The sequence below is a fragment of the Neopelma chrysocephalum genome, unplaced genomic scaffold (assembly GCF_003984885.1).
Source record: "Neopelma chrysocephalum unplaced genomic scaffold, ASM398488v2 Primary Assembly neopelma1_97390, whole genome shotgun sequence".
NCBI lineage: Eukaryota > Metazoa > Chordata > Aves > Passeriformes > Pipridae > Neopelma > Neopelma chrysocephalum.
The window spans coordinates 4,041,362-4,068,116 of NW_020926031.1; the positions used below are offsets into that span (position 1 = coordinate 4,041,362).

The window sequence follows — 26,755 nt, forward strand, 5'->3', positions numbered from 1 at the left end:
TTTTGCTGTGAGAAATTGTCTTAATTTCATGTATTTTTAAAGATCTTTTAAAAACTCAGGATAATAGCCATGCTTTTCATTGAACCCCAATAATTTTAATCTCTAATTAAACTACTTTTGAAAGTTTAAGTTAGTTGTCTTTTCACAACACCTTAATCAGCTAGTGTTCTATTCCCAGTTGCATACTCAGCATAGTTTCTGCAAAAGGAAATCCTGATCTTTTATGTATTATAGATGAAATAAATTTGCCTACTACGGGTCAGCACTCTTCAGTAGTTCTGAGGCTTTCTTAAATTAGCATGAAACACTTTCTCATTAGAAGCTGGTACTGTAGTGGAAGACTCATAAAGTTGATAATATGATAACCTTTAAAAAGTTTTGTTCATTCTAGAACCTTTTCTGAACTTTAACAATGGATTTTTTCCTACCTGCTAAATATTACACCTAAGCACAAAAAAAAACCCCTTGCTGATAAATTTATAGATCATAGTGTGGTATATGTTAAAAAATATAAAAATTACATTCTAGTGAATAAAAATACCTATTTTGAAAGAAGAACCACAAATACTATTGTCATCACTTTCCATTCTTCAGAAGCTAAGGCCTCTAAGACAAAAAATTATTTTTTTTAGTCTTAAAGTATTCAAAAAGGAAAAAGGTTTGCTGCTCATCTCTCTAGTTATATTCAGGAAAGAAGTTTGTGCCTAACAAGCTCATCTTAATGCTAAAACTGTAAATTTAATTCTTTGTAAGGCAGGAAGCAACAGCAATGTTTTAATTATTTCAAGCGCTTTGGGTTTACAATTTCAGTAGCCTTTTTCTGTGTTATGCACATTTCAAGGAATAGAATTTCAACCTAGCAGAAAGCTGATGGTCTAGGGAAGCTTGGGGGTTAATACAAAGATTTACCAACACTAGGAAAGAAAAAAAGTCTTCCTATGGTCAGTGAGAATGTTCAAAATTGCAACAGGAGAAAGTTTGACACAAGGAAAATCTTTCTGGTGGTTGGAGTAGATGAGCAGTGAAACACATTGCTTAAGGAGGCTGTGAAATCTCCACCACTGGAGATTTACGGGGGACAGTTTCGTAACTATCTAAACCATCCCTGACACGTGAGTCTGCCTTGGGTCAGGAATATCAGCCACTGATTTCTCACAGTGCCTTGAAGTGCTATTTTAAATCACACACAAAGACCTGCAAACAACACACAATAAGATTTAAATAAAAACACAATGGTTGTTCTGCATTGACCATCAATGTTATTTCACTCCATGCAAAATTAGTAGCTACTGCACCAGAATCGTGAAAACAGTTTAATCTCGTGTTTCTCAGGTGGAAAATTACTGGTATTCCTATGTCTGCATAAACTTCTAGTTTGAGCAGACAAAGCCATTTTATTGCACTGAGCCATCGCAACCCCACTGGAAAACAAGATAAATAACACAAACACAACTTGATGTCACTTAATTACCTAGTATTGGGAAGTGCCTCGTCCCCACATTGTTTTAATGAACAGCACCATGGTGTCTGGTTCTATGGCATTTGGGGAGTTTGGAATCCCCTCCTCAAGATGCTCCAGAAAGCTGGTGTACCGAGTGAGAGTTAACCAAGCCAGCCAGTGAGAGACATGACTGCTCAAGAAAGGCTTGGTGTGTAGAAAGGAGATGCTCTGGAGGAGTAGCAGATGTAAATTCTCTTATAACATTGGCTGTCTATGAGTCTCTTGCAAAAAAAGCAGACTTCAAACAGGACATGCATCCATGAAGTGAGACCTCCCCTCACACCCAGTCTCCCTTCAGACTTGGAACAGAGCTCCGCACCGGTAGTCAGGGACATACACTCATTTTGCTGTCGCTCTCTGACCAATTAAGATTTTAAGTATTTCATATTGAATTAATAGTTTCAAAAAGATAGAGCAAGATAAGATACCTCAGAATATCCTGTAAGAATGAAGCCTGGCACCTTATCGTAGTGATATCCAGCTGGCTTCTTGACAGTGCCACCAGGTTTATTTTCCCTCATCAACTCAAAACTGATGAATGTGCACACTGCATCAGTGAAAGTGCTAGTTTTATCAGTGTAACAACTGTGATGTGGTCAATATTATTTCATTCAACTAGACAGAAAATTACAGCCTAATTAAGGCATCCATGCTTTCAAGCCTCAGTTTTTAAGAAGCTCTAAGTCATCTCTTATTGGTCATCTCAAATGGCCATTGATAATATTAAACATGAACAATGTGGAAAATAACATGATTAGCATTACATTTGAGAAATCAGAAGGGTTTACAGCAGAATTTAAAGTATTATTTAAACTTTCTCTCATTGCTGTTGCAAGAGTGATTTTTCTATTTCTCCAGCCCTAGGTTAATGATAGTTAAGCACATGCCTTGCCTTCCAATACGGACAGATTTTCTTTGCAGCAGACAGGCACTCTGTAGACCTTATTTCAGAAAAATGTGGCTTTTAAAAGTAAAGTTTCTATTCCAATTCTGACCTGAAGAACCCCTGTTTCTCCCAACAAGTTACTCTTTAAGATAAGACATAAGGGAAAGGAAAGCAAGCCAATTCTCCTTAAATCTCACAAATAAGAGCATTTTCTAATCACTGGGTTCTTGAATATGAGGGAAAATAAGGATATCTGTGATCTCTGCACAGTGTACAACCCAGCAGACCAATGTGTTCAGGGAATGTCTGAGTACATCTCATGAGCATGAGAGGCTGGTGACAAGTTTAGTTTGTAAATCCTTCAGATGTACACAACAATATTTGCTTTGATGTCTCTGCATCAAAGGTCATTAGCAGGAATGTAAGTAACTTTATGCACACCTGAAAGTTAAGCAAAGGTTCAGTGGCCCTTAAACATCAGACTATAATTCTCCATATAAATCTTACTCAGGATCTCAGTTCCTGATGAGAGCATTCTACCATATCCTGCAATGTCCAAACAAATCATTCTGATACCCTGTATTCACTGATAAACGCCCTAAATCCATGGGCTAGATGTGTGAGTGAAATAAAGTTTTTTAAACTGTTAAAAAACAGCCTCATTTAGTTAGAACAGTTTAGCTGGAGCTGAGTCACCCTGGTGAAGCTTGGTTAGCATGCAGCAAAACAGAATTCTGTTACATGGATTATGTACTTACGTTTGCACTTGGTTCAGAGAGAAATCCCCTCATTACTGAAAGCCACAAGGAAATTGTTCAATATTGATGCTGGCAAAACTTCTGGTGGTCTTGACAACAAAAAGCTGACACAGCTTTTATTAGAAAGCACATCTACTGAGAGTAGTATCAGCAGCTCTGCATTTGACTGAGGCATTGATCAATAATGCTGCTGCTACAGCTTGAAACTACAGCACCACTGGCACATATCCCAGGAAGCATGCCAGCTTCTGATGGATACTGACCACAGCAAAATGAGACTTCTCAGAAGAAATAGTTACTTGCTCATGCCCCAGAAGAAACAGGGATTAGTTTTTGACATGATGACACATATGAAGCACTTAGCTTTTTCAGTGGACACTGGAGTGTGAGAGCTTGCTGCTGTATGAAGATAAACAGATGCATTTATATTTGCAGTCTGAGTTTAAAGTTGTCCCTTGCACATTGGTGTAAATGCTTCAGCCCACTGATATGAAAGTATACAGTGGGTGAGCAGTTAGAAAACTTCCTAAAAAAGAAAATAAATCAAAACAGACTAGGATTTGGAACATAATATGACAGTAACATGACTTTTTATAAGCACAGAATTCGTAGTGTCTAGAAGCAGAACAGCTGCAGTATTGTACATAAAAGGAAAAGTGAAAAAAAAAAGCTAACCTTGGATGCAATTTATGCTAAAAACCTTATTGTACAGACACAGTTTGAGTCATCTACAAGCTTGGAACCTCTTGTGAAGACAGAGTCAACATTTCTCATGCAATGAATTTAAATCACTTAGCAAATATTAAATGTGTAATACATCTGTTACAGAGGTCAGTGCTATTTACTCATTGTGAAAGAGGTGCACAACAGTAGGCCCAAAGACTTAAACACCATTCTACATGCAAAAGGATGCAAAACTAAGGCCAAACCCTTTACTAGATCATGTCCAACTGGAACAAGAATTCCCATCTCCCAGAATCACCTAGCCCCAAGTGGTCCCTCTCTCTGGGAATATTTCTTATACTCAAGAAATAAATAAGCTGTCATGACAGCTCATGGTTGTCAGGGGAACAATCTGAAAAGCAGAGCTTGACTTATGGTATCAGGTAGCACAGCCCTTATCTGCCATAGGAGGCCAAGGCTTGGGCTTTCATTAAGGATGAAAAAAAATAACCACAAAAAAGGAGACGAGATTTTTCCCCACTAGGAAAACAAGCTCCAGAGAGGTCCCCGCGACCTTCCTTCAACCTAGGAACAATGATATCTGAGTTGACTCCATGTTTCACCACTTCTGAGCATAAAAGAGAACACAGGTTGAAAAAGTTATATAGGTTAAGCAATCGTACCAGGTTTCCAAGCATTCTGTTAATCACTTCCTTGTCTTAGGCACCTGTGGTGCAAGTACCGCACACAGCACCCACCTATTACAGTAATGCCAGAGTAGCTCTGTCAAAGTTATGATTCCTCCCTTCCTCACATTTCACATTGTGGTTGTTGCTATGATTGTACATACTCAACAGCAAATACAGCTTTTGTACTTCATGGAAGGGAAAAGAAAACTACTTTTTAAGATACTGGATATATTAGACCCATGACTAATCAGATTTTTTTCCTGCAATGAGCTCTCATTCATTTGATTGAAATCCATGGAAACGTGCATGTTTCCTCACACCTCTGCAGTCCCCAGGCACAGTATTTTGTACACAAGTTAGTGTAAAGTTCACTCACTAACAGCATACTAAAAGCAGCATTTTGCTTTGGTTCCCCTGAGCAAACAACAGGCTTATGTCAAGTAAGTAAGGTTCTCCCTCACACCCAAGGACTAAAGCTAAAGGTGATCCTTTCTAAAGAAGATCAAGGGTCTGTCTAAATACTTTCACACATCATCTCATTTTCAAACCTTCTGCTCCTCTGTGGCATTCCTTTTCTCCTTGGCTGAAAGTATATTAATTTCTTCAATAATGCTACTTTGGATGTTTCACTTTATATTTTCCTTCCCCTATTCTGTTTCAAATGTGTTTGCTTTTACCCTGAATTGACAGGCCCAGCTTCTAATTTCATTTTCCACTAATGCCAAACAGGCTAAAGATTTTATTCATAACAGAATTTGTATTTATCTGTGATACCATTTCCAGCTGTCCTGTTAATGCCTTCCAAGTTTGCACACAGTTACAGTCAGACTTTTGATAATAGCTCTTTCGCCAATCCACACTGCTATTCAGAACTGACCACACCACCCCTACTGCCAGCTGTCCAGAACTTTGGGCTAAGTTTGTCAGATTGTAAAAGGTCCCAAACCAGGGAAGTTGTTGGCAACTGCAAGGTATTTGCTGTATTTCAAGATTCACTAATAATTTTAAAGAATCAGTCCGTAGCACAGCCAACATAGATTGTGGCTAGATATGTCAAGCATTGATCATAAATACAAATTATCAGTAAGCATATTAAATTTGCTGAAACTTTTGTAATAGGGGTGCAGATTTTTTTCTCCCATCAAGTGATGTAGAATAAAGCATGTGTATCAAGACACTAGCCAGTCACTTGTGTTGTTGGCTGAAAAAAACCCAAGCTTTGCAATTTTCATATTGTCTTCACTTGAGTTAATAGTCCATCCCGCTTAACAGCAACTGTGCCCACATTTCATACAGTCATTGGCCAGCAGGAGTTAATAGGAGCATTTCATCCACCTCTTTAGGCTGCCCTGCAAACTCCCTGTTTGATGAGACAGCATAGAGAGCTCAAGAGAAATCCTAACTAAAAGCAATGCAAATTCTGCACTGGCAAAGATGTGGGAAGTGGTCCAGGAAAGATGTCACTCTTGTCATCCCTCATTAGGAGATTGTCCCTTAGAAGGACTGAGTTTCTGGAATCCCCACTAATCTGGAATCCCCACTAATGCTGTTGCGTAAGTGGTTGATGGCAGGGTCACACCCAGGGTCCTGCAGAAGCACGGCCCGGTCACCAGGTCCCATTGGCACATCAGTTTGGAATAATTCTCACCTAATCAAAAGCTGCAGGTCCACATACCCAGCCTGTAGCTGTGCCCTTGAGCACCCTCACCAGCACTGAGCCAAACGAATGCATCCAGAGCTGTCTGAAGTTATACAACTGTTTACATACTTTATGAAAACCTTTTATCTTCTTTTACGAGACACTATCTGCTTGTCTGTGGCAATTTATGCGCGTCACTCCCAGTCTATTTCCAAATCATCTGAAATGAAGAGCGTAAGTGGAAAGGCCTACTTTCATTTACAATCTGAGCAACTGCTTCCAGGAATTGAAGTTCAGAGAAAATATGATATTTTCTAGGTTTGTCTTACTTTAACAGGCTTCTCCAGCAAGAACGCATGACACAGGTGGGTAAGATTCTGGATCAATTTTGTAAACAGATCCCCAAAATCACAACAGTGACACTTCCCCATAGTTAGCACAAGCAACGTACACGTCTGCTGTTTCCAAATGCCACTGTCAAGACAAAATCAATGGGTAAATTCCTCTTTTCTTTTTTTACCCTAGACTGGTGCTGGTTATTCCAGGCTCCTGAGGAGAGCTCTTGGAGTGGTATGGCAACCATTCCTGTTTTAAGCCATGCACATCTGCAGCAGATGGGAGCTGACTGGGTGACCTCCCCAGGTCACTGGCACCCCAGGGACTCTTCTGGAGACCTGAGCAGATCAGGGCTGGTCCTGAAGGAGGTGGCTGGGCCTGTGCCCCTCGGCATGGAGGTGCCAACATGCTGACCCAAACCCTCCCCAGGGAGGTGTCGGGCATCCCCTCACTACCGCCTCATGCACAGCAGCCTCGCCTTTGTGTGAGCTCCACCGTGTTTACTCTCCCACTTCCTTGTTCCACTCCAGCGCAAGGGCCATAAACCGCCCGGCTGGCACAGCAGAGCCTTTGGTGGCAGGGGCAGGAGGAAGAGGAGGGAGGGGGATGGCAGTCAGCCCCTTGCTCTGTGCTGGAAGGGCACCCCGGGTGCCACCCTGGTGGTTGGGAGCACAGCCCTTCCCCTGGGGCTAGTGCTACTGTCTATGGTGGGTCTCTCATGCCCACTGGCCTCCCTCATGCTGGGGTCCAGGGGGGCAGCAGGAGGGAACAGGACCTTTTTCCCCTTCTTCTCGGACTTCAGGGGCCGCAACGTGACGGCCCTGCGCGTCGGCGAATCATCTGCCCTGGTCTCCATCTTCCTGCTGTCCTTGGTGGGCAACATCTGGGGCATCTGTCTGCTGGTGCGGCAACATCGCAGGCTGTGCGCTGCCAACTGCCTCGTCCTCAACCTCTTCTGCGCCGACCTGCTCTTCATCACCGCCATCCCCTTCATCGGCATCGTGCGCTGGACCGAGTCCTGGGTGCTGGGCGACGCCGCCTGCCACATGCTCTTCTATGTGGTGGGCCTGAGCGGCGCCGTCATCATCCTCTCCCTCTCGGCTGTCAGCCTGGAGCGCGTCGTCAGCATCGCCCGGCTGCGCCACGCCGCGTTCCGCCGCCGCAAGGTGCTGGCGGCCGCCTTGCTCCTCATATGGGGCTTCGCCGCCCTCGCCACCCTCCCGCTCTGCTGCTTCTTCACCGTGGTGCGGCTGCCCGCCGCCCCCGGCCAGGTGAGGGCGAGCGCCGGACGGGCCCGCGGGATCCGGGCCGGGGGCGGCGGGGACGGAGCGGGGAGGCGGGCGCGGGGCCGGACGGCGGGGAAGGCTCGTCCGCCTCTGCCACCGGGGGGGGCGAGGTCGCCGAGGGAGATCGCACCGACGGAGATCGTACCGAGGGACATCGCACCGAGGCACATCGCTTCTGGGGCGGGTAGCGGCTGTGCCCGGAGGAGCGCCCGGAGCTCCCCTCGGCCGCCACCCCACCCCGCTCTCCCGGCGGACCGTCCTGTTAGATGGGGAACGCTCATCGTCTGGGATTCTTTTTGTGTTCCCCAGTGAGCCTCAGAGATCCTCTTTCCAGCACGCTTCCCCTTACCGAGGGATCAGCATCCTGGAGAGCTGCCCACTACCTGTGGCCTCCTCTGTACCAAATGCCCATGCACAGACTTTTCTGCCTAGTATTTTGAAATGCATACAAAAGTACACCCACCTTGACACTCAAATACATGATTAAGGTCTGTAAGATTCAATTTAAAGTTGCTATCAGCATTTGATATGAAATTTATGGCAGTATTCTAGTTGCAGACACATCTGTTTGTATTTGTATGGGCTTTTAAAATGATGAAGTAATACATTAGTTCATGATTTGTCTAAGCAGAAGGTTTTCCCATATTCAGTTTAGTCTGCAGCCCCCTTTTCCATGGGCATAGAGGGAGATAAGAACAATGCTGTAGTAAAAATGATGGTACAATGTTGCTTTTCTTCTTCATTCTTTGTAAATAGGAGATTCAGATTTGCACCCTGGATTGGCCCACCACTGCAGGAGAAATAGTCTGGGATATGATCTTTGCCATTGTTTTCTTTCTAATACCAGGATTAGTCATTGTCGTCAGTTACTCCAAAATCTTACAGGTATGGTTTTCCTTTGAATTTTGTTGTAGAACAAAGGGAAGTAAACAATAACTCACTAGGCATCAACATATTGTCACTGAATACAAATACACCTAAAGGGAACAGATGTTGTTTGTTCAATAAATGATAAGTTTGTATAAAATGAAGCACTTCAACCTGTACATATCAGCCTACACGTTTCAACTAAGAACATGCTTGAACAGCACATTACCTGAGGCTCAACACAAAGTCTGTCTTCATATACGTATAATATCAAATACGATTCTCCACTTATATGCTGTTCAAGCTAAAGTAATTCTCCTAAATGCTGAAAGAGTCAAGCATTTGAAATAACTAAAAACTAGATTTTGCTTTCCTTGAGCCTAAACTCCCGTCACAGGAGATTTGTAAGAAAGCAGAGAGAGCCAGGACTAGAAACAAATCCATCCAGGTTTTTGATCTGCTGGCTTTCTGCAGGTGTATCTAATACACAGATCTCATTAGATTATACTTAGTCCTCTACAGTTTCAAATGCTGCAAACAAAACCTGTAAATTAAAAACTCTGCTTCCACTTTCTTTTTAAGTGGATGTTTATCTGTTGAAATATAGGCCAAAACACCCAACACCACAGAGTTTTCATCTATATTCTAGCAAGCATAATATTAGTACCCAAATTCCTTTTAAACTAACTGATTTCATACAGCCTTCTCTTCCAAAAACAGAGTGAGAAGGATCTAGAAATCTTCAAGGCACTGAAATGCCTAGGTTTTAGCAACTGCCCCCCAAAGATTCTTGATTTCTTTATTGGGTAATTAAGCTTCTCATATTATGCTTTTTGAACCCCGTGTTTGCTGTAGGCAAAGAGCATACAGCACCTCAGTGGGGAGCGTGAGCCCTTTGAAAGAACTGCAAACTGCCGGCCAAGTGATGCCACAGTTCTTGGTCAGAGACTAGGACAAGGAATGGTGTTTGTCTTGTCCTTGCAAACACCAGATTACAAGTAAATTTAGAAAACAAAATGGCACATAAGGAGCTAGAAGGCAAAAAAAGTGCTTGGAATACTGGATTACAAGACAGACATGCTGCCAAGCTCCTGTTTCTTTTCCAGCTTGGCAACAGAGATGCTAAGATGCATTTCATTTCTCTTGAACTGAAAAAGGCCTGAGGCCCATAGCAGGATATAATTGAATCTTCCCTCTCACACAGCTCTCCAGGAAGCAACCAGAAGTCTGCTGGAGAATGTCTCAATCCCTGAGTTATTCCCAAGAGCAGACTCATTCTCACTTCATGATGCCAGTGCACACGTAGCACAGTGCTCAGTGTTGCTGGAAGCAGTTCAAAACATTCATGCATTCACATAACAACATCTATGATGATGATGATGATTGACTACAGATATAAGACCTCGAATTTGTTAACAAATATACCCTAAAAATGTCTACTTAACAATTTACTATGAAATTGAGTATTATTTTTATGTAACACTTCCCAGAACCCTGGCAAAAATGACAGATTAGAAGCCATGATTTGTAATTTATTTGGTTTCATACTCTTCTGCCTCTCAGGCAAGACTTAGTCTGAAGGCTAGAGCTAGGAAAGATGTCTGTGTTCTGGAAGTTACATACTTACATATACCTGACTTCTAATTTCCTGTTTGTCCGAGTGTGGTCCAGATGCCCACAATAGGTATCTAGATTCCATATACTGGGCAGGCCAAAAAGGCATCCACAACATATTACTGCCACCCCATTTCCACTGAGCACTTCCTTAAGATGAAATTGCATCTTATTTACCACAATCCTGTCCCCTTCTCAGGCTCAGCAGCTGATGAGAAACCCATTTTTGGATCACAGGTTTTGATTTATACACCTACATTCCATTGAAATCTTTGGAAGATATCTAGGTTCTTAATGAGTATTCTAGGTCATCTATGACTGTGACAAATTCAGAAAACTGCAGAAAGAATGACAAATAACTCTCTCTAAACATTTTCATCTCTACCTGAAGCAGTAAGCTATTAAGTATTACTTGTATTAGTGTTATCCTTCCTATAGTTTCTGCTAAAGGGAAATGTCACACATAAAAGTGGCAGGAAGAGCCTTACACCTTTTGCTTTCCTTCTCAGACAGCAAATTGATCAAGACTTTTGAAAATATCCCTTCTTTATGGATGCAGGGGATAAAATGGCATCTTAGTTATTTAGCATAAATGTTTGTTTGCTAAATATTTCAGTTTTATTTTATTTGCCTCAGATATGTGAATGTAATAGACTTAATTGTGCCATGCCAACTTCAGTGAAGGCAGGGATGTAGAGCATGAGATTCAGAGTTTTCTGCAAGTTCCTGGGATTCAATATGCTACCTAATGACAGATGATTCACACCCATCAATACCAGATTACCAAACTACCTGTAGTCTGGTTTATTATCAGAGAGTACTTTTACACGACACAGATTTTCATAGTGACAAAAGGATCTGTAAGACTTCATGTTAGTGCATTGAAAACAATTCTGATTACTGACTGAGAAGCTAAAAGTTGACACAAAACAACATATAATCTCATTCACATTTAAAATCATTTCGTTACCATAATAAATTAATGCTTCTTCTAATACCTACCTTATAATATCAGCATGGCCATAAGAGAATTGGATTGCATTTCTTTTTGCCCATCAATAAGGATTGTTAACTATGTTCCAGCTTGCATTTGTGAAAGAAATCAATGGGTTTCTTTATATAGAACAAATGAGGTAATAATTTGAATTTAATGGGATTTCATGAGTAAGTAAGGCTCTGTTTTATGTTGAAAAGTATTTTTGACTGGTAGAGAGCCATGACAAGAACAACCACCTTGACTAATATTGAGGTGAATTCACAGCTGAGAGGAAAAAAAATTGCTAGTGAAGTGAGAACATTTTAAATGGAACCATTGACAAAAAGTACAAATGGAATTCTGCAATGCCTTTTTTTGTAGTCACTTTTCAAAAGAAAACAGAAAGATCACATGCCAAGATCTTCTTTTTCACTTGTAAAAATGTGTTAATAATTCTTCTATGTTTTAGTGAAAGTTACTTTCTTCTCTTTTGCTGCAGATTACAAAAGCATCAAGAAGAAGTTTAAATGCTGGTTTAGCCTACTCAGAAAATCATCAGATCCGTGTTTCCCAGCAAGACTACAAACTATTCCGAGCCCTTTTGCTGTTGATGATCTCTTTCTTCATTATGTGGAGCCCAATAGTAGTAATTATTTTTTTAATTTTAGTTCAGAACTTCAAAAAAGATTTAAATATTTTGCCATCAGTTTTCTTCTGGATAGCATTATTTACTTTTGCCAACTCTGCTGTCAATCCAATTTTGTATAATGTTGCCCATTTCAGACGTAAATGTCAGGAAATTCTTCTCTGTTGTACAGGGAACCCTGAAAGGCGTAGGGCAGGTACAGAAACCACTGCAAGAAGAAGTAACCATGAACAGCCACACTTGTCTTTCATTACCAGATAATTATTTAAAGTCTGAGCTGTGCCACACTTTGGATGTTGTCTACACCATTCCAGGTCGAATAGGTCACTCTGATATAGTACTATATGCCAGAGAAGGGGGAAAAAAAAGCTAAATCTGTATTTTTGTTTCCTGCAGGTAAAATTCTCTTGACTTCACTGCTTTGCCTCAGTAAGATTTGTACAGTTTAATCCAATGGATTGAATTCTCCTCTTACACTGAAATAAATAGGAACATGGCAGTGAACTTGGTGAATGCAAACCAGCTGAAATAAGTACTTGCCAGATAAAACAATTTCTATGAGGGTACATTTTCAGATGGCATAAATCTCATTAACTTTAATGAGGTTATAATGAATCTATATCAAGAGGGCACCTGATTCATTTTTACTTCTTATTTTCTACTGAGTAAAAGACATAAACTCTCTAGTTTAATGTTCATTCTCAGAACATTAGTGAAAATGTTCATCCTCAGAAAGTGTCTGCTTTTTTTAATCCCATTGTAAAAGAGAATTTGATTATACGCTTAGATTACTGACTGCCTGAACTTATGTTTGAGCCAACTAAACAATTTTGTGCAGGAAACACGGTGATAAACATGTATTATCACCAAGTGAATGACCAGTTTGGTTCCATCTCAAATTAAAAATATGGACATAATGCATATTATGCATAAATAAAGAATAAATAAATAATGGTTAATTGTCATGTGTAAAATAGTTCTTTTAAAAAGTATATTTTTATGTCTCCAGTAGTCATATAATAAAGTTAATCAGTGATATATAGGGTCACTGAAATTCCTTTCTCTTTTCTAAAAGTCTATTGGGAATGATTTTCAGTGCGTTCTAGGAAAAAATACGGCATTGAAAAGAAATGAAAATACGTATATTTTGGGTTTTATGGTTAGTACTCTTTTAGTCAGAAATTGAAACCACTAAAAAAAAGCAAGATTAAATTCTCAATGCCATCTGAGACCAATTCAAAGCAGTGCACTAAGATAACAGTGTACTAATAAAACCAATGTCTACATATGTACAGATTTGCATACAAACAATTTTCATTCCCTGTAATCCAAGTTTATTAAAATGTTTCATTGGTTTATTAACAAGGTGAGCTACACAGCTCAGATAAATATATTCAAAATCTAAACAAAGCCATTTGAAACATTTTCCAGGGAATACCCGATCAATGTGTTAACTTTACATCCGTGGTGCTGTTACATGGTTTCTTTCCATAGTTTTGGACCTCCTTAAGAGCAAAATCCTGAAACATACAAAACCAAAAAATTTGTTTTTCAACCACACTAGACAAAATTACAATACACAAACATTCACCAAATTTAAAATGCATCCATGTCTAATTTCTTTAAATTCTCTTGAGTCCAGCAATCTGTAACTTGTAGTAATAATAATAATAATGCTATTACCTTGTTTTGCAGTTTATAATTCCAAAGAATTTTCAACTCAGAACACAACAGGAATTCATCCAACCTGTTACACATGTCCTGAGCATTTAATACTTTGGCAAATTAGGTACTGGATAGATCAGTGATAAAAGAGTTATTTACTTACCTTAACAAGCTTCAAATTATTTACCTTTTAAAAATTATTAATTTAAGAATATCTTGCAGCAAAATAAGAATCTCCTGACCTCCCAAACTTCTAATGGCAATAGTAAATTAGCTGAGGGAATATACTACCCCTTAATTCACAGTTTTTGCTTCTAGCAATTGCTAACAGCAGATTTAGCTTTCACTTCTGCTGACATGACACTGTACTGTATTTACAAGTATTCTCACTCAATACCCACACTCACATTGCATAACTTAAAGTAACAAGGTATTACTCTAAGAGACTAAGTGTATCATAGCTGCATCTATATTTGAAAAAGAGCTACCATCAGAAATGCAATGTAAGTTACAACAAAAAACTTGTCATTTCCTAGGCTTCTCTTTCTGCCTTGAAGAGCCAGTATATGAAGAACATGTTTTATTTTTGGGTTTTTTTTAATCAAGGTAAGTTTTGTACATCTATTGGTTTGGCACACACCCCCCCCTCTTAATTTGAGTACAATTAATTTAAAAAGCTAATGAAAAATTGTTGGGAAAAAACATTAGCTTCAAGACATAGCAGAGTATGCACAATTAGAAACAGATACAAGTTGTTATTGCAGCAACTATTAACATCAGTCAGAATTTTAGCACAGTAACAATGGGATGCAGGTCAATATAGACAATTGAAGTTGGCTTGTTTTGCTAGTAATTCTGTATCTTTTAATGGCAGACTTAAAACTAAAGTAGCAAGGCTTCCAATCAACCCATAAGGAATTATGTGAATTTTGTAAGAATTTCTGATACAAAGCTTTCAATAAATGATTTTTTTCAGTTTAGCTCACAATCATTCTTTCAATCCCAAATGTACTTGCCTTGCAGGAAATTTGGTTAATGATTCTGGAAAATTCAGAATCAACTAACAATATAGTGATTACAGGTCCTGATTACATAAAGGGGAAAATGCAAGTTGCTGGCTTTAATTTATACGTTGGTGCTGGGCTCATAAAGATAAACTCTGGCATAATCCTCAATAAAAAAGGACCGGAGCTACTATTTTTTCTTTACAAACAGTATGGAACTCACTGTTTGTATCAGATATATCAGACACTGCACTCAACACGTAAGATTTGAGTATAAATTAGGATGGCAGACAAAGAACAATGCAACTTGGTAGATTTGATATTTCTATAACAAACTAGAGGAAGCACGATCAACTTTTAAATTAAGGTTAGTAAGTCAAAGAATATTTAAGGCTGAGCTTTCAAAAGGCATTCTGAGGTTTTATGTTTAAATAACAGTATTGGTTCTCTACTCCGCAAAAAACCACAAGCATTCTATTATATAGAAGTTCTGAAATATTTGAAGAAGTTATATCACAAATTATGAATAAATGAATATATTCCGATTTTTCTTTTTGGTTTATACTTTCTTGCAAAGATTGACAATACATTTATTGCCTTGCAAGCCTCATATGGAGTAGAAATAATAGAAATACAGATTCTACCATGCTGAACTGGACCAGTACTTGAACTAGCCCAATATCCTTATTTTACAGTGGGATAGTACTTCCTCTGAATTTGACAAAAATACAAGGAACCACCATAACACACAGTTCTCAGAATCACAGCTGTATATCTACACTTTATCTTGATTTAATATAATATTCCTAATCATCTCATTATTTGGTTTTCTCATCTTCAGAAATTTTTATTCTTGCTGTACCTCATTTGAAAAACAGTGAATGCAGGAAGGATTCGAAACAGAAAAGTATTGTCGATTTATCTAATGACATTGTTTCTTTTCTATCCTACCCTTTATGCAATCATACAAGTCACTCACAAAAGTCAGTTTCATTCGCATTTATGGTGTCTCTTGTTCTTGACTGCGGTAAGTCTGAATTGTCACCCTGTTATCAGCATACCAACTTTATAACACGGCAATATCTTACTCTCTGTTTATAGATCAGATGAACAGGTAATAGAGCCACAAGAGCTGACTGTGCTCATCTGTTCTGACTTTCTTTAGAAGACACAAAAGTTTCTTCAGTCAATCCCTGTTTGTTCTAACATGTCATTGAGGAAAGCTTTTAATCTTGATTTACAGATTTCAGTGATGAACATGCAACAGCTCTTGGTAAACTGTTCCAAAGGTTAATGACCTTTGGAGTTAAACAGATGGCTATTTATTTCTGCTCTAAATGTCCAGTTTAAAGTTCCATGCATTTAAATTTATTATTTCTATGTTTGCAAGTCCTTTATTATCCAATTACCATTGCTTGTGTGGGCAAGCACAGACTTTGCTCAGGTCAGCCTTTCCAATGAGAAGTATCAAGGTCTTTGAAGCACTCACTAGAGGACACATTTTACAAACTTTCAATCATTTTCTCTGCTCTTCTTTGAAACTTCTAATTCATCCTCAGTACTCTTCCAGTTATCGTTATCATCAAATGTGACATAGCAAGCAGACCTATGCCAAGCACAAGCGTCATATGAGTCTTGGTTTATGCATCCAAGAATCACATTAACTCTTTTGACACACTGTTACATTGGGAGTTCACTGATTCACTGGTCAAGTCTTCTGTAGATGTCATGTCTTCCAGAGTGTGTAGGACAGGCTCACTACTATTTTATTTGTTCTAAATATTCTGATTTTTTCTTCTTTATTCTTTACTATTACCCACTCTAAGTGTAATTTTTATCAGGAAGTACATTATGTTTTGTTCTAGATGATTATTATTTTCCCTTTTCTAATGTACTTGAGCATAAGTGAGCTAATCTGTATCCTTCCCTGTGTTGCAAGTTCAGTCTGACTGTGTGACTCAAGATAGGGTCACGCTTCCAGTTTATGTCCCTCTTCCACTACCCTGTGTGAAAAGGTTGGCATGAGGACCTGTGAGAAAGGGTCTGCTGTAAGGATCTTTTCCAAGACTTCTGATTTTCCCTAAAAGACTTTTTAAAGAATTTTTCAAATAGATTTTTGAAAAAAGGCAAAGAGTTCTGATTAAAGAGACACAATTACTTTTTACCACAACTGTGAAGTCTATCTGTACTATGTTTACTCACACTACACTGATTTAATTGTTTTACAACTTCCTCTAATTACTGTTTCAGCTGATCTGATATGCTACATAAAAAGCTATACACCTTAGCTCTCCTTCAAATAAGGGAAATAAAAGTTGGAAATAACTTACTGCAAGGTCCATTTTTCAAAATACAGTGTTACAGCCACCAAGTAAAAGACTTCATGCATTTTACATTTAATGAGCAAGAGAATCCTAGCGCTTTAGTTGTTAAACTCTGAAATAAAATTCTTCAGAAAAAGAAGGTTCTTACCATTATGAGCGATAACTCTGTATTTTCTGTCCAAACAGAGGTCCATCTGCCTTTGCCTGACAATTTTCTGTGCCTCTGGAGGCAAACCCTTGGGGTCCCGGGAGAACACAAAGGAATAGCTGTTAGCACAAGTGCCGTCTGCGTTCAGTTGGCGGCAGGAGTAATGAAGAGCATATGTATCATAATCTGTGTCCACTATCCAGTGATCATCATCTGGAAGAAACCATAGCAAAGAAGCAAAGGTGTTAGAGACACAAGTAAAATCTAGAAAATCAGAAGAGATTGCTGCCATAACTCTGTAAAGAAAATATTAAGATGAAGATTGGTACAAATTATAACAGGTTAGATCATAGTTTATTCCCGTGTCCAGTATTTCATTCCATGTTTGGGAAGAAGTTGTTTGTTTTAAAGAGAAAATAAATATATTTAGCAAGGACATGCTAATCCTGTTCCAGATGACTCAAAACTGTAACTATTTTCCTACTAGGGATGTTACTTAGACTGTATTTTTAGAGAAAAAAGATTGTCAAGCACTTTGCTTGTGTGTTAGAAGTGTATTTGCTACAATAAACCCTCTTCTTAAAACACAGTAACAATTCCAAAGAATTCTGAACTATTTAGCTATGTAACCTGATAAATACCTGGTCACACAGACACCCTGTGCTAACAGAAGTGAATCTAAGTGTTTGCAGTAAAGCACGTTAGATCTGCACCTTCCTCTCCTGGAGCAAAAGATTCTCCCTTGCACTACCATCTGCACCGGTGAAAGCAGCACTATGTTCTCTTCCCTTTTTTTCCTGTGGGGGGACACCAGGCTTTTTAGAAAGGTAGAATCTAGGCTCAGCCAGCAATCTGAAGCATCCATGATTCAGCAGCATGTTGTGAGGAGACCTGGCAACAATTTAAAAGCCATTGGTATTCAAAACATTCTTTTAACTGTGTCTTTGGACAGAATGGAGCTCCTGTCACTTTCAAATTCCACCTGTTTCCCTTGGAAGCAATCCAAGAAAATGTCTTGAGCTACAAAGAGTCTGAATCTCTACCTGCCTCAAGAAACTAATTTTGCATAGGGTGTGACAAATGACTTAAAAATATGAATATATAGACATATATATAATATTTATAGGATAGTTTTTGTCTCTTAAAACAATAAATCTCTACATTTTCAGACAGAAGACCAAACAAAATAACATTTGCTAAATCCTCTTTGCTGCTTGGCTAGGTCTGACATTAGGTTTCTCAGAGCAGAAACATCCGGTAACTGAGTTCTGAACTAAACCAAGTCTTGAAATACTTCATCTGCCTTTCATTTCTTTTCAAACAGCGACCTTCGATTATATTGTTGGGTAACAAACAAAAGAAATACAAAGGCCTGATCTTCACGTGTTTAAAGAAAGTCAGCCAGCTGTCCCATATAAAAAGTAGTGATTACCTTGTTCACACTAAGGTTTCGTGTATGATAGTTATCACCTCTTTTAAATGTGCTTAAGAAATTCAACAGTACTTTTTCCTGCCCCAGCATGGACATGCAATATAACTAGGCTTCCAAGTAGTTCTGCATCTTCTGTAGTTAAGTACTCACTTCCTTTCTGCAGAAAAGAGGCGACACCCCAGTACTTCATCTTGAACTTGGCAGGATCCTCTGTGTCAGTAAAAGAGCCGATCATGTCAGCACAGACATCCCAGTTACTGTAGCCAGAGACAAAGAAAACATCACAGTCAAACCTAACAGCACAGATTCAGTGTGACTGGCACAGGGATAGCAGGCAGGTTTGGAGCACCAGTAAGTGCAGCAGAAGCTTAGTGAAATAGAACAAGAGGAAAATTGCAAACAGCTTACTTAAAGAGTCTGACTCTGCCCTTTGCAGTAGCACTCATTTGTCCATTCTCATCTACGGTGAACTGGGCTACCACATTGTCCCGCAGAAATAGTCCCTCAGGATCTTTTTTTGCCATACCATACCATGTGCCACTGTACTGCAAGGAAATAAGAAAGGCTTCAGTTAGACCTAGAAGAACGGAAACATTACAGACACTACAGACTAGGGGAGGTGACAGACGGAATGGCATAGAGATCTTTGACCCCATGTCTTCAAGTTGCACCTAAGAAACAAATCTAGCGGTTCCAACAGCATAAACCCACCAATACATCCTACTGCAGTCAGGGTTTGTGGAAATATTAACATTTTTTCAGTTATCTTATTTGTATCTGCAGTTCTCCAGTATTAAGAATACAAAATTTGGTGGAAAGAAATTAACAACTGGTAGATCTTGACAGATCTATGTATAATTTTTTTTCCTTGCAATGATATCTGAAAACACCAGAGTATTAATTTTTCATAGAAACAACAAAGTCATCACACTTCTTTTGCTTAGACATATAGTTTGAGCCCAGCCTCTAAACCTCAGTTTCTGCAGTATTTCTTTATCAGATACATCAGGATCCAGCATCTGTGGAGGTGTAGGCAACATCACACACTTCTGCTGTTTCTCAGTATTGCAGTCTGTAACTTCGAGTGAAAATGTGAACACACTGGTGCTACTGAGCACCAAATTCTGTAGCCTGGGAAGAGGAGTTAGGCAAGACATCACAGATCCAGAAGAGAAAGGAGATTTACCCTGGTCTTGTCGAAGTTCTCCTTGACTTTGAAGCTGCTTACTCGGCAGTCCCGCTCCGCTGTGGTGCTGCCCAGCAAGGCCAGTGCCACCAGCAGCAGCCAGGGCAGAGCTGTCTCCGTGTGGGTCATCGTGTACCTGCAGCAAACAGACAGAGAATAGCATCAGAAACAGGCTGTGTCACACAAGCGAGGAAGGGAAGAAGGCTGCCCTGCCAGGTCGCCAGGACATCCTGCAGCTTTCCCTGATGCATGTGCAGGCAAGGCACCTGGTTGCTCCCAGCCCACAACAGCAGGTCCCTTACAGACAGTGCTGGTCTCTGTAGCCTCTGGAGAGCCCAAGTGTTGATGGCAGCGCCCGGACGGTGAATGCTTTATGTAGTCCTGGGGCTTTCGCAACCCCCTGCGCTACAAAGCCAGAGTTGGAGGGGGAGTAGGTATGTGGGTCAGTGCCTGCTGCAGGCTGGGCCCCTTCATAACAGCCTCTTGCATAACACCCATGGGCTCAGGTGGTCTTTGACCCAGATCTGCAGCCAAGTAGGTGCTAGGAAGAAATGCTTCTCTTTGCTTTTCCTGACCCAAAAGCAGAGCTCGCACCTGGGGGAAGGGGAGTGCACATGTATGTGGAGAACAAATGGAATGAGAGGCATCCCACCTTTGCATGGTGGAGAGTGAACTGCCTCCACCTCCCCTGTGATTTTACGCACTGCAGTCCAAAATCCTTCTCACCCAATGTGCTAAACCCAATTACAAGGTGCTTCCTCCACCTCCTTCCCAAATTCCTTTCCTCTTTTCCCTTATAAACAGCAGCAAACATAATACTTGCAAGTTTCTGCTAATGTTTCTGAAAGCCCGGTCATGCCAGAACCAATTCACTTCCTCATGACTGATTCCCTCTTGCTTCCAAAAGGCTGTCTTGGGTGCTAAATCATCTCATAATTGGCTTCCAGTAACAGGAACTGGGGCCCTGCAGATCTTCAGGAAGGCAAAAGAACTCTTTTTTGTGATACTGCAAAGGCAGCAGCACCTAAGTGTGGCCTGCAAATACCCAAATACATGTACACATCACTTTTGACCCTTTTGACATCAGTTTTAAATCAGATATTCCACAATTTCTATTCTGTTTTTGACAAACTGTTTTCAGTTATATAAACTATTATTTTCTCCTGTCCAGGCAAGTTTTGCTGCCTCTCAGTCAATATTTGTTCTCCAGTTTCAACATCTTTAGGAAGCATTAGAGAAAACCTGTTAATTATTTTCTAGGCATGTAACTAGAGCAGGATAGGAATGATTGTTACCAAGAGAACTAATTCACCTATTTTTTTCACCTCCCAATTTTGAAAGAATAAAGGCAGAAGCCTGTTATTTGAAAGGTCTGTGTTCATTACTTTAAAAATTAAGCAAAAACATAATTTAAATATGGAGGCACCAATGTAGCATAAAAAACCACTTCATTAATAGCTGATGTACAAAACTAAACTAATTTATTCAGCCTGGCCTTTCCCAGAAATTTACTTCAACCTTCTATTCCTTTCATATATTCATAAAAATATTATACTTTTTATTGTTCTGTCCTTTACAATCTCTTCACGTATGTAATGTAAACAGTCTGAATTATCTTCCTTTTCTGCTTTGTGTTGGAGCCTTTTTGCATAGACAGTATGTTTTTGTTCACTTTCTCAAACATCAATTGCTCAGGGCTGTTCCAAGTCTGCTCTTCAGCCTTTGATTTCCTGGATAATATTAGACACTAAAAATTCCATTATGTTTAACATTAAGCTTCTATTTGGAGTAAAAACCATATTAAACACAGGGAACTAGAAAGGTGTATGTATATTAATTGTCCTGAAACTTTCAATGGTAGCTTTTCAATAAGTCAACATTTCCATTTTTAAACTGAGATTTTCAAGTTTGCTAATTCCTACAGAGACTGAAGAGAACCATCTATACCCTTCTGGTGGCTTTTAGAGATTTGCTCCAATCTCTGGCAATGGTGAGACCAATGATACATATGCATTTTTATAAAACTTCTACAAAACACTCACTAGTCTTAATATATAAATTCATCATACTTACAAGATCAAAATCAACATGGATTTTTTTGTTCAGTGTCTCACACAACTGATAGCAATAAGATGGATTATAGCTTAATTTATAAGCTTTAAATCGATATATTTCCTTAAATACCAAAGAAAATATTATTTCTTTATTCTCTGTCAATTTGGGAAATATTATAATTTCTCCTCAGTTTGTCCTGTTCAAAAACCTCTATACTGTTTTATATTGCCAGAGAGGTTCTTGCAGGATCAAATCTATTCCTATAATTTTTTTCAATAACGTAATTATCTATGAAAATCCTATGGCAGAGGTTTTCAAAGGAGTTTACAGTCACTCATCCAAATTAATCAAAACCTATTGAGATTTGACCACCTCTGAAAATCTAGGTCAGTGTTCCTGTTATTACGATACTTCTTGTTGTCAGCACTTTTACAGAAAGCAGATCAATCCAGGCTTCACTGAAACAAAAATGTACTTCTGCTAATAAATTTTAATAAAATTGGTTCTATATATGTGCAAGAGCTATTACAGTCTCTTAAATTAAACTAAAATAAATCAGAACCATGTAATTTTTTATGAGCCATGGCACAGAATTTCTTTAATTGTGTACCTCCACTGATCTCTGCACTATTTGGCAACTCATACCTGGTGAAGAGACTTAGTAATTATAACTTCTAACTCATTCTCAAGTCTGGATCTCTACAATCTCTACAGCCCATAGGCAATGCCTAAGAAAACTCTTCTTTTGACCTGTTATAATTGGAAATTTGTGGTAGTGCAGCTACAGTGAAGTCACATCTGCATTTCCCAGTTAAATTTCAGCAACGGCAATATTTGCCATTAGGAATAGAAAGAGAAAATACACAGAAAAGTTCAGCTTTTCAAAGGAAATGGTGGGAAGAAAACTTTCATTGTAGGAGATAGAAAAAAAAGAAGAAACAAGAGTCAAAATACTACTTAAAACATTTTAAACCCTGCAACATTTAAGCTTTAAATATTAAAAGAACTAGAATTTTATTTGTGGCCGTAAGAATAAGTCTAGCTCTTAGGAGAAAGTTGGCTCAAAAGCTGCTAATAGGAAATGGAGCATCCATTTCCAGCCAGACTGCACATAGATTGAAAGACTTTTTGCTGTCTTCTTAGGCCTATTTATTTGTAGAATGCCATTCTGAAACATTAAATTCTTAAGAGGCAGATTTTGCAGGTGAATGAATGACTGCTGTGTGCACAGAGCAGTGGATACAAGTGTAGCCACTGCCCTGTGAAACCAGACTCATACGCAACAGCAAATGGCATGATTTGAGCTAAGGAGCTCGGTGTACTTTGCAAGGGACAACTGTGTACACTGTCACCATCACAACCATTCCCCTCAGTGGCAGTCAAGGTACAGAGGTCAAGGACAGAATGGAGTAGAAAAGATTGGCCTTTGCTCCATGTCAGCCTGTGTACGACCTGATTTTGTAATTGAATGACTCGACATTCTGTTTAGGGAGTAAATTTACACTGAACTCTTTACAAACAGTATTTACTAACAAACCTAGTTTAAAATGGTACCTTTACTTTCTTTAGTAAATCTTTCTGAGGATAGTGATTCTCAATTGAAATGTTCTTCTAGGCATATTACTAAAGTGGAAACAACTTGAAACAAAGATGTCAAGTTTGCCAACAGGCTGGCCTGCAGAAGAGTCTAAACTGGAGTGAGTCCAGCGAAGAGCCACAAAAAGATCATTGAGAAATAAGAGAATCTGACAAAAAGAGAGGCTGAGAGAGCTGGGACTGTTCAGCCTGAAAAGATGGCTTGGGGGGATCTTATCAAGTGTATAAATAGCTGGCAGGAGGGAATGAAGAAGACAGAGTCGGACCCTTCTCAGTGGTGCTGAGTAATATTCTCAGTAATAAAAACTGATCAGGTAAGCTCAGCAGGGAGTAAATGTCAGAAGGGCTGAAATTAAAAGGCTGCTGCCCTTTGCTCAGTCTGTATACTAAAACTCATGCCCAGTTGTGAAGAAACCTATGCTTTTGGTCAAAGCTACAGTGCACCTGGCAAGCCAGGTTAACCCCTTCATGCTAAATTGGCCATTTACTTCAGGAAATTTCCCCTAGAGTCTATAACCTCTGTTGACTCAAAAGGAGGACAATGAAGATGGTGGCCTTGAGGGGAAGCCGTGTGAAGAGCGTCTGAGGTCACTTGGTCTGTTCAGCCTGGAGAAGAGGAGACTGAGGGGAGATTTCATTGCAGTTACAACTTCCTTGTGAGGGAAGAGGAAGGGCAAGATCTGATCTCTTCGCTGTGGTGACCAGTGACAGAACCCGAGGGAATGGCCTGAAGTTGTGTCAGGGGAGGTTTAGGCTGGATACCAGGAAAAGTTTCTTCACCCAGAGGGTGGTTGGGTGCTAGAACAGGCTCCCCACGGAAGTGGTCACAGCACCAAGCCTGACAGAGTTCCAGAAGTGTTTGGACAATACTCTCGGGCACATGATGTGATTCTTGGGGATGGTCCTGTGCAGGGCCAGGAGTTGGATTCGACGATCCTTGTGGGTCCCTTCCAACTCGGCATATTCTGTGATTCTGTGATTTCATGAAGTCCCAGAGCTAATCATTTAGTAGTTTTAGGGGAACATGAAAATTTTCAGCTATATGAAAAAAAAAGCAGTTAGTTTACTATCTTCAGTGTTTACATTTTTAAGATTACTTTTGTAAGAAAAGGGATAGAAAGTTATTGTAAAAGAAACACACAAGTTGAAGATGTTTATAAAGGTCCCCAGAATATACAAGATCAGTGACGCTAAAACAGTTCAGTGCCAAAACCTGGCTATTTTAGGGTCGCACAATAACTGTTGTAAAAACCTACAGAATCCATTCTCATAGCCTGCTCACTCAGAAAAAAAATCAATAATATTTCTGAATATTAATTTCTTGGATTATATCAGAGATATCAATCTCCAGTGTCCAGACAGTGACCACAAAATTATCCACATCAAAAGTCACACAGTTGAAATAAACACATTTGATCTGTGTTTCTTCAGAAAATCTTAACTGAATAAACCACATTAACTGCTATCAGTTTGGATTGGACAGAGACATTCAGAGACGAACACTGAAGTGAACTGGGAAACCTTATAAATGCCTTTGACATTTACGTGCTGCTTGAATCTATTTAAATAACCACGTCTGTCACTTATCCTTCTTAGGAGTTTCCATGTATCACAAGGGCTCAGGAATGGTCTACTACTAAGAACTACTCCATAAATAGTTCAATTTCTGTAGTAACTATGAACGTCAAAGGCAAATGATATCATATGCATTAAAATCACAAAGCACAAATATTTCTGATATTTTCTAAAATTAAACCATTTGAAAAATAAGCACTCTGGTCATCATGTTTTTATATCAAACAATCTCATCATGCAAAAGAATCAAATCCAAATGCATATTATTTTTGCACTTAAAGTTCAGTGAAAATGACTGTGCAAGGTTAGTTTCCAATATATAATCTCCATACATATAATGGAACCTACATTAAAATGTATTTTAATAGGTGATTTCATTAAAATTTTGGGGGGAAAGACATCAGCAAAATCATGTTTTAAAGTGCCAGAAACATGAAATTACTTTTTGGTATAGTTTCTTAGCATAAACTTAAATACAAATGTACTTAGTTTTACTAAAGTGTTCAATAGTGTGGAAAATAAGGAGAGTAAAGGAGACAGAACAGAAAACAAGTGTCATATTCCAGCAGAGAAACTTTAAAATTCATTACAATGCTAGTGCTTCAAAATGTTTAAATGCCCTAATTTACACAAGTCATTAAAATACTATTATGAGAAAAACAAAAAGGCATCAATAAATAGGAAAACACAATGTATTTTCCTGACTCTAAAATGTGGGATTCCATAAATATAAGGTACATTTATGTATCAATCTACATTTTAATTTCTATAAAATCACTTCAACTTTTATTATTCATGGTTAATCAGTATGAACATAGAGTTCATGATGAAACACAACATGACTAATATAGTAGTTGTTGAAAGAAAGCCAAGTTACCTGTCTTCCAAACATAAACTATTTCATAAAGAACTTCTATTTGTTTCTGATACTTCTTTCCATGTCATTTCACACTTATAGAGCAAGAGTGCAATTTTAATAGTGAACATATAATAAGGAAAAAACAAAAAGAATTATTTGATGGTATAAGAATGATTATGGGACAATCCAGCTACACCTGAAATATTTTATGACAAAGAAAGATTTATCACCTTATGGTGGTACCTAATTAAAATATGATCTTTACTTGTTTTCTCAAAGTACAAATAGTGTAATTTATAAATATAGTGTATTTTTTGTAAAAACAGATGGGCATGAGGGAGATTTTGCAGACATGATAAGCATTTTATATGATCTTGCACATAGAAAAAATGATAATAAAATGATAATAAAATTGTTAGTTTACAAAAATGTAAACCCACCAACCTCCCTGCCCCCAAAGAAAATGGTATAACCCGATCAGGTTGCCTGTTTTTTCTTATTCTCCCTCCAGAGAGTGACAGACCATTCTATTTCATTGGATTAATGTGATGACAATATAAAGAATTAATGCTTGTAAAATTGGTTTCTCACATGTGATAGAGAGGAATGTGTAAATATTACATAGGAGACAATTTTCTAGAATGTTTTAACCGAGTATGAGACAGATCCTCTATAAACCCCTCCTACTTCAAAGAAACTACTATGTAGAATGTTCCAAAGTCAGTAAACAAACATGACCAAACAAATAATGCAAAAAAAAGTCACTATTCCTTCACATGATTTCATCAAAGCTCTGCAACATCCTCTTTTTTTAAAGCACAGTATTAAAAGTAATGAGCTAGAAATTAGGAATATGATAAGAAATAATTTAACTTGATGTGCAATTACATACAAAATTCTTTTCAAGGCTCTATTGCTTTTATACATACTGATCAAATCATGAAACTATTAAAAGACTAAGATGTATGTGCATTTCTTCTACTGTTTTCTTGTGAGCCCTACGTGTGTACAATGGTGAGAACATTCTGCTGTGCTGCCACAATTTAGTAT

General features: G+C 38.8%; 2 protein-coding genes across 3 annotated transcripts; one reads left to right on the plus strand and one right to left on the minus strand.

Annotated features, from left to right (window-relative positions):
• The first annotated feature begins 7,188 nt into the window (after positions 1-7,188).
• On the plus strand, positions 7,189-12,176 carry FFAR4 (free fatty acid receptor 4). The gene is made up of 3 exons (XM_027672174.1): positions 7,189-7,743; positions 8,515-8,643; positions 11,715-12,176. Exons 1-3 carry the CDS (start codon positions 7,210-7,212, stop codon positions 12,120-12,122), a joined length of 1,071 nt encoding a protein of 356 aa, XP_027527975.1. The 5' UTR covers positions 7,189-7,209; the 3' UTR covers positions 12,123-12,176.
• Positions 12,177-12,984: 808 nt separating this feature from the next.
• On the minus strand, positions 12,985-20,055 carry RBP4 (retinol binding protein 4). Of its 2 annotated transcripts, none has more exons than XM_027672172.1 (6): positions 19,923-20,055; positions 19,621-19,756; positions 18,843-18,979; positions 18,585-18,691; positions 17,003-17,215; positions 12,985-13,381 (listed from the first exon to the last, which is right to left on the minus strand). In XM_027672172.1, exons 2-6 carry the CDS (start codon positions 19,747-19,749, stop codon positions 13,368-13,370), a joined length of 600 nt encoding a protein of 199 aa, XP_027527973.1. In that variant the 5' UTR covers positions 19,750-19,756; positions 19,923-20,055; the 3' UTR covers positions 12,985-13,367. The 2 variants fall into 2 exon arrangements, with proteins under 2 accessions (XP_027527973.1, XP_027527974.1); XM_027672173.1 differs by having other exon boundaries at positions 19,887-20,020.
• Between the last annotated feature and the right edge of the window lie 6,700 nt (positions 20,056-26,755).

What these genes read in the sequence shown, in the direction of transcription:
- FFAR4 (XM_027672174.1), top strand. Translation starts at nt 7,210, where the DNA reads ATGCTGGGGTCCAGGGGGGCAGCAGGAGGGAACAGGACCTTTTTCCCC. An exon ending in TGCCCGCCGCCCCCGGCCAG is followed by an intron (nt 7,744 to 8,514) that starts GTGAGGGCGAGC and finishes CTTTGTAAATAG; the next exon opens with GAGATTCAGATTTGCACCCT. An exon ending in GTTACTCCAAAATCTTACAG is followed by an intron (nt 8,644 to 11,714) that starts GTATGGTTTTCC and finishes CTTTTGCTGCAG; the next exon opens with ATTACAAAAGCATCAAGAAG.
- RBP4 (XM_027672172.1), bottom strand. Translation starts at nt 19,749, where the DNA reads ATGACCCACACGGAGACAGCTCTGCCCTGGCTGCTGCTGGTGGCACTG. An exon ending in GGCAGAGTCAGACTCTTTAA is followed by an intron (nt 18,692 to 18,842) that starts GTAAGCTGTTTG and finishes CTCTGGCTACAG; the next exon opens with TAACTGGGATGTCTGTGCTG. An exon ending in CTCTTTTCTGCAGAAAGGAA is followed by an intron (nt 17,216 to 18,584) that starts GTGAGTACTTAA and finishes GGTTTCTTCCAG; the next exon opens with ATGATGATCACTGGATAGTG.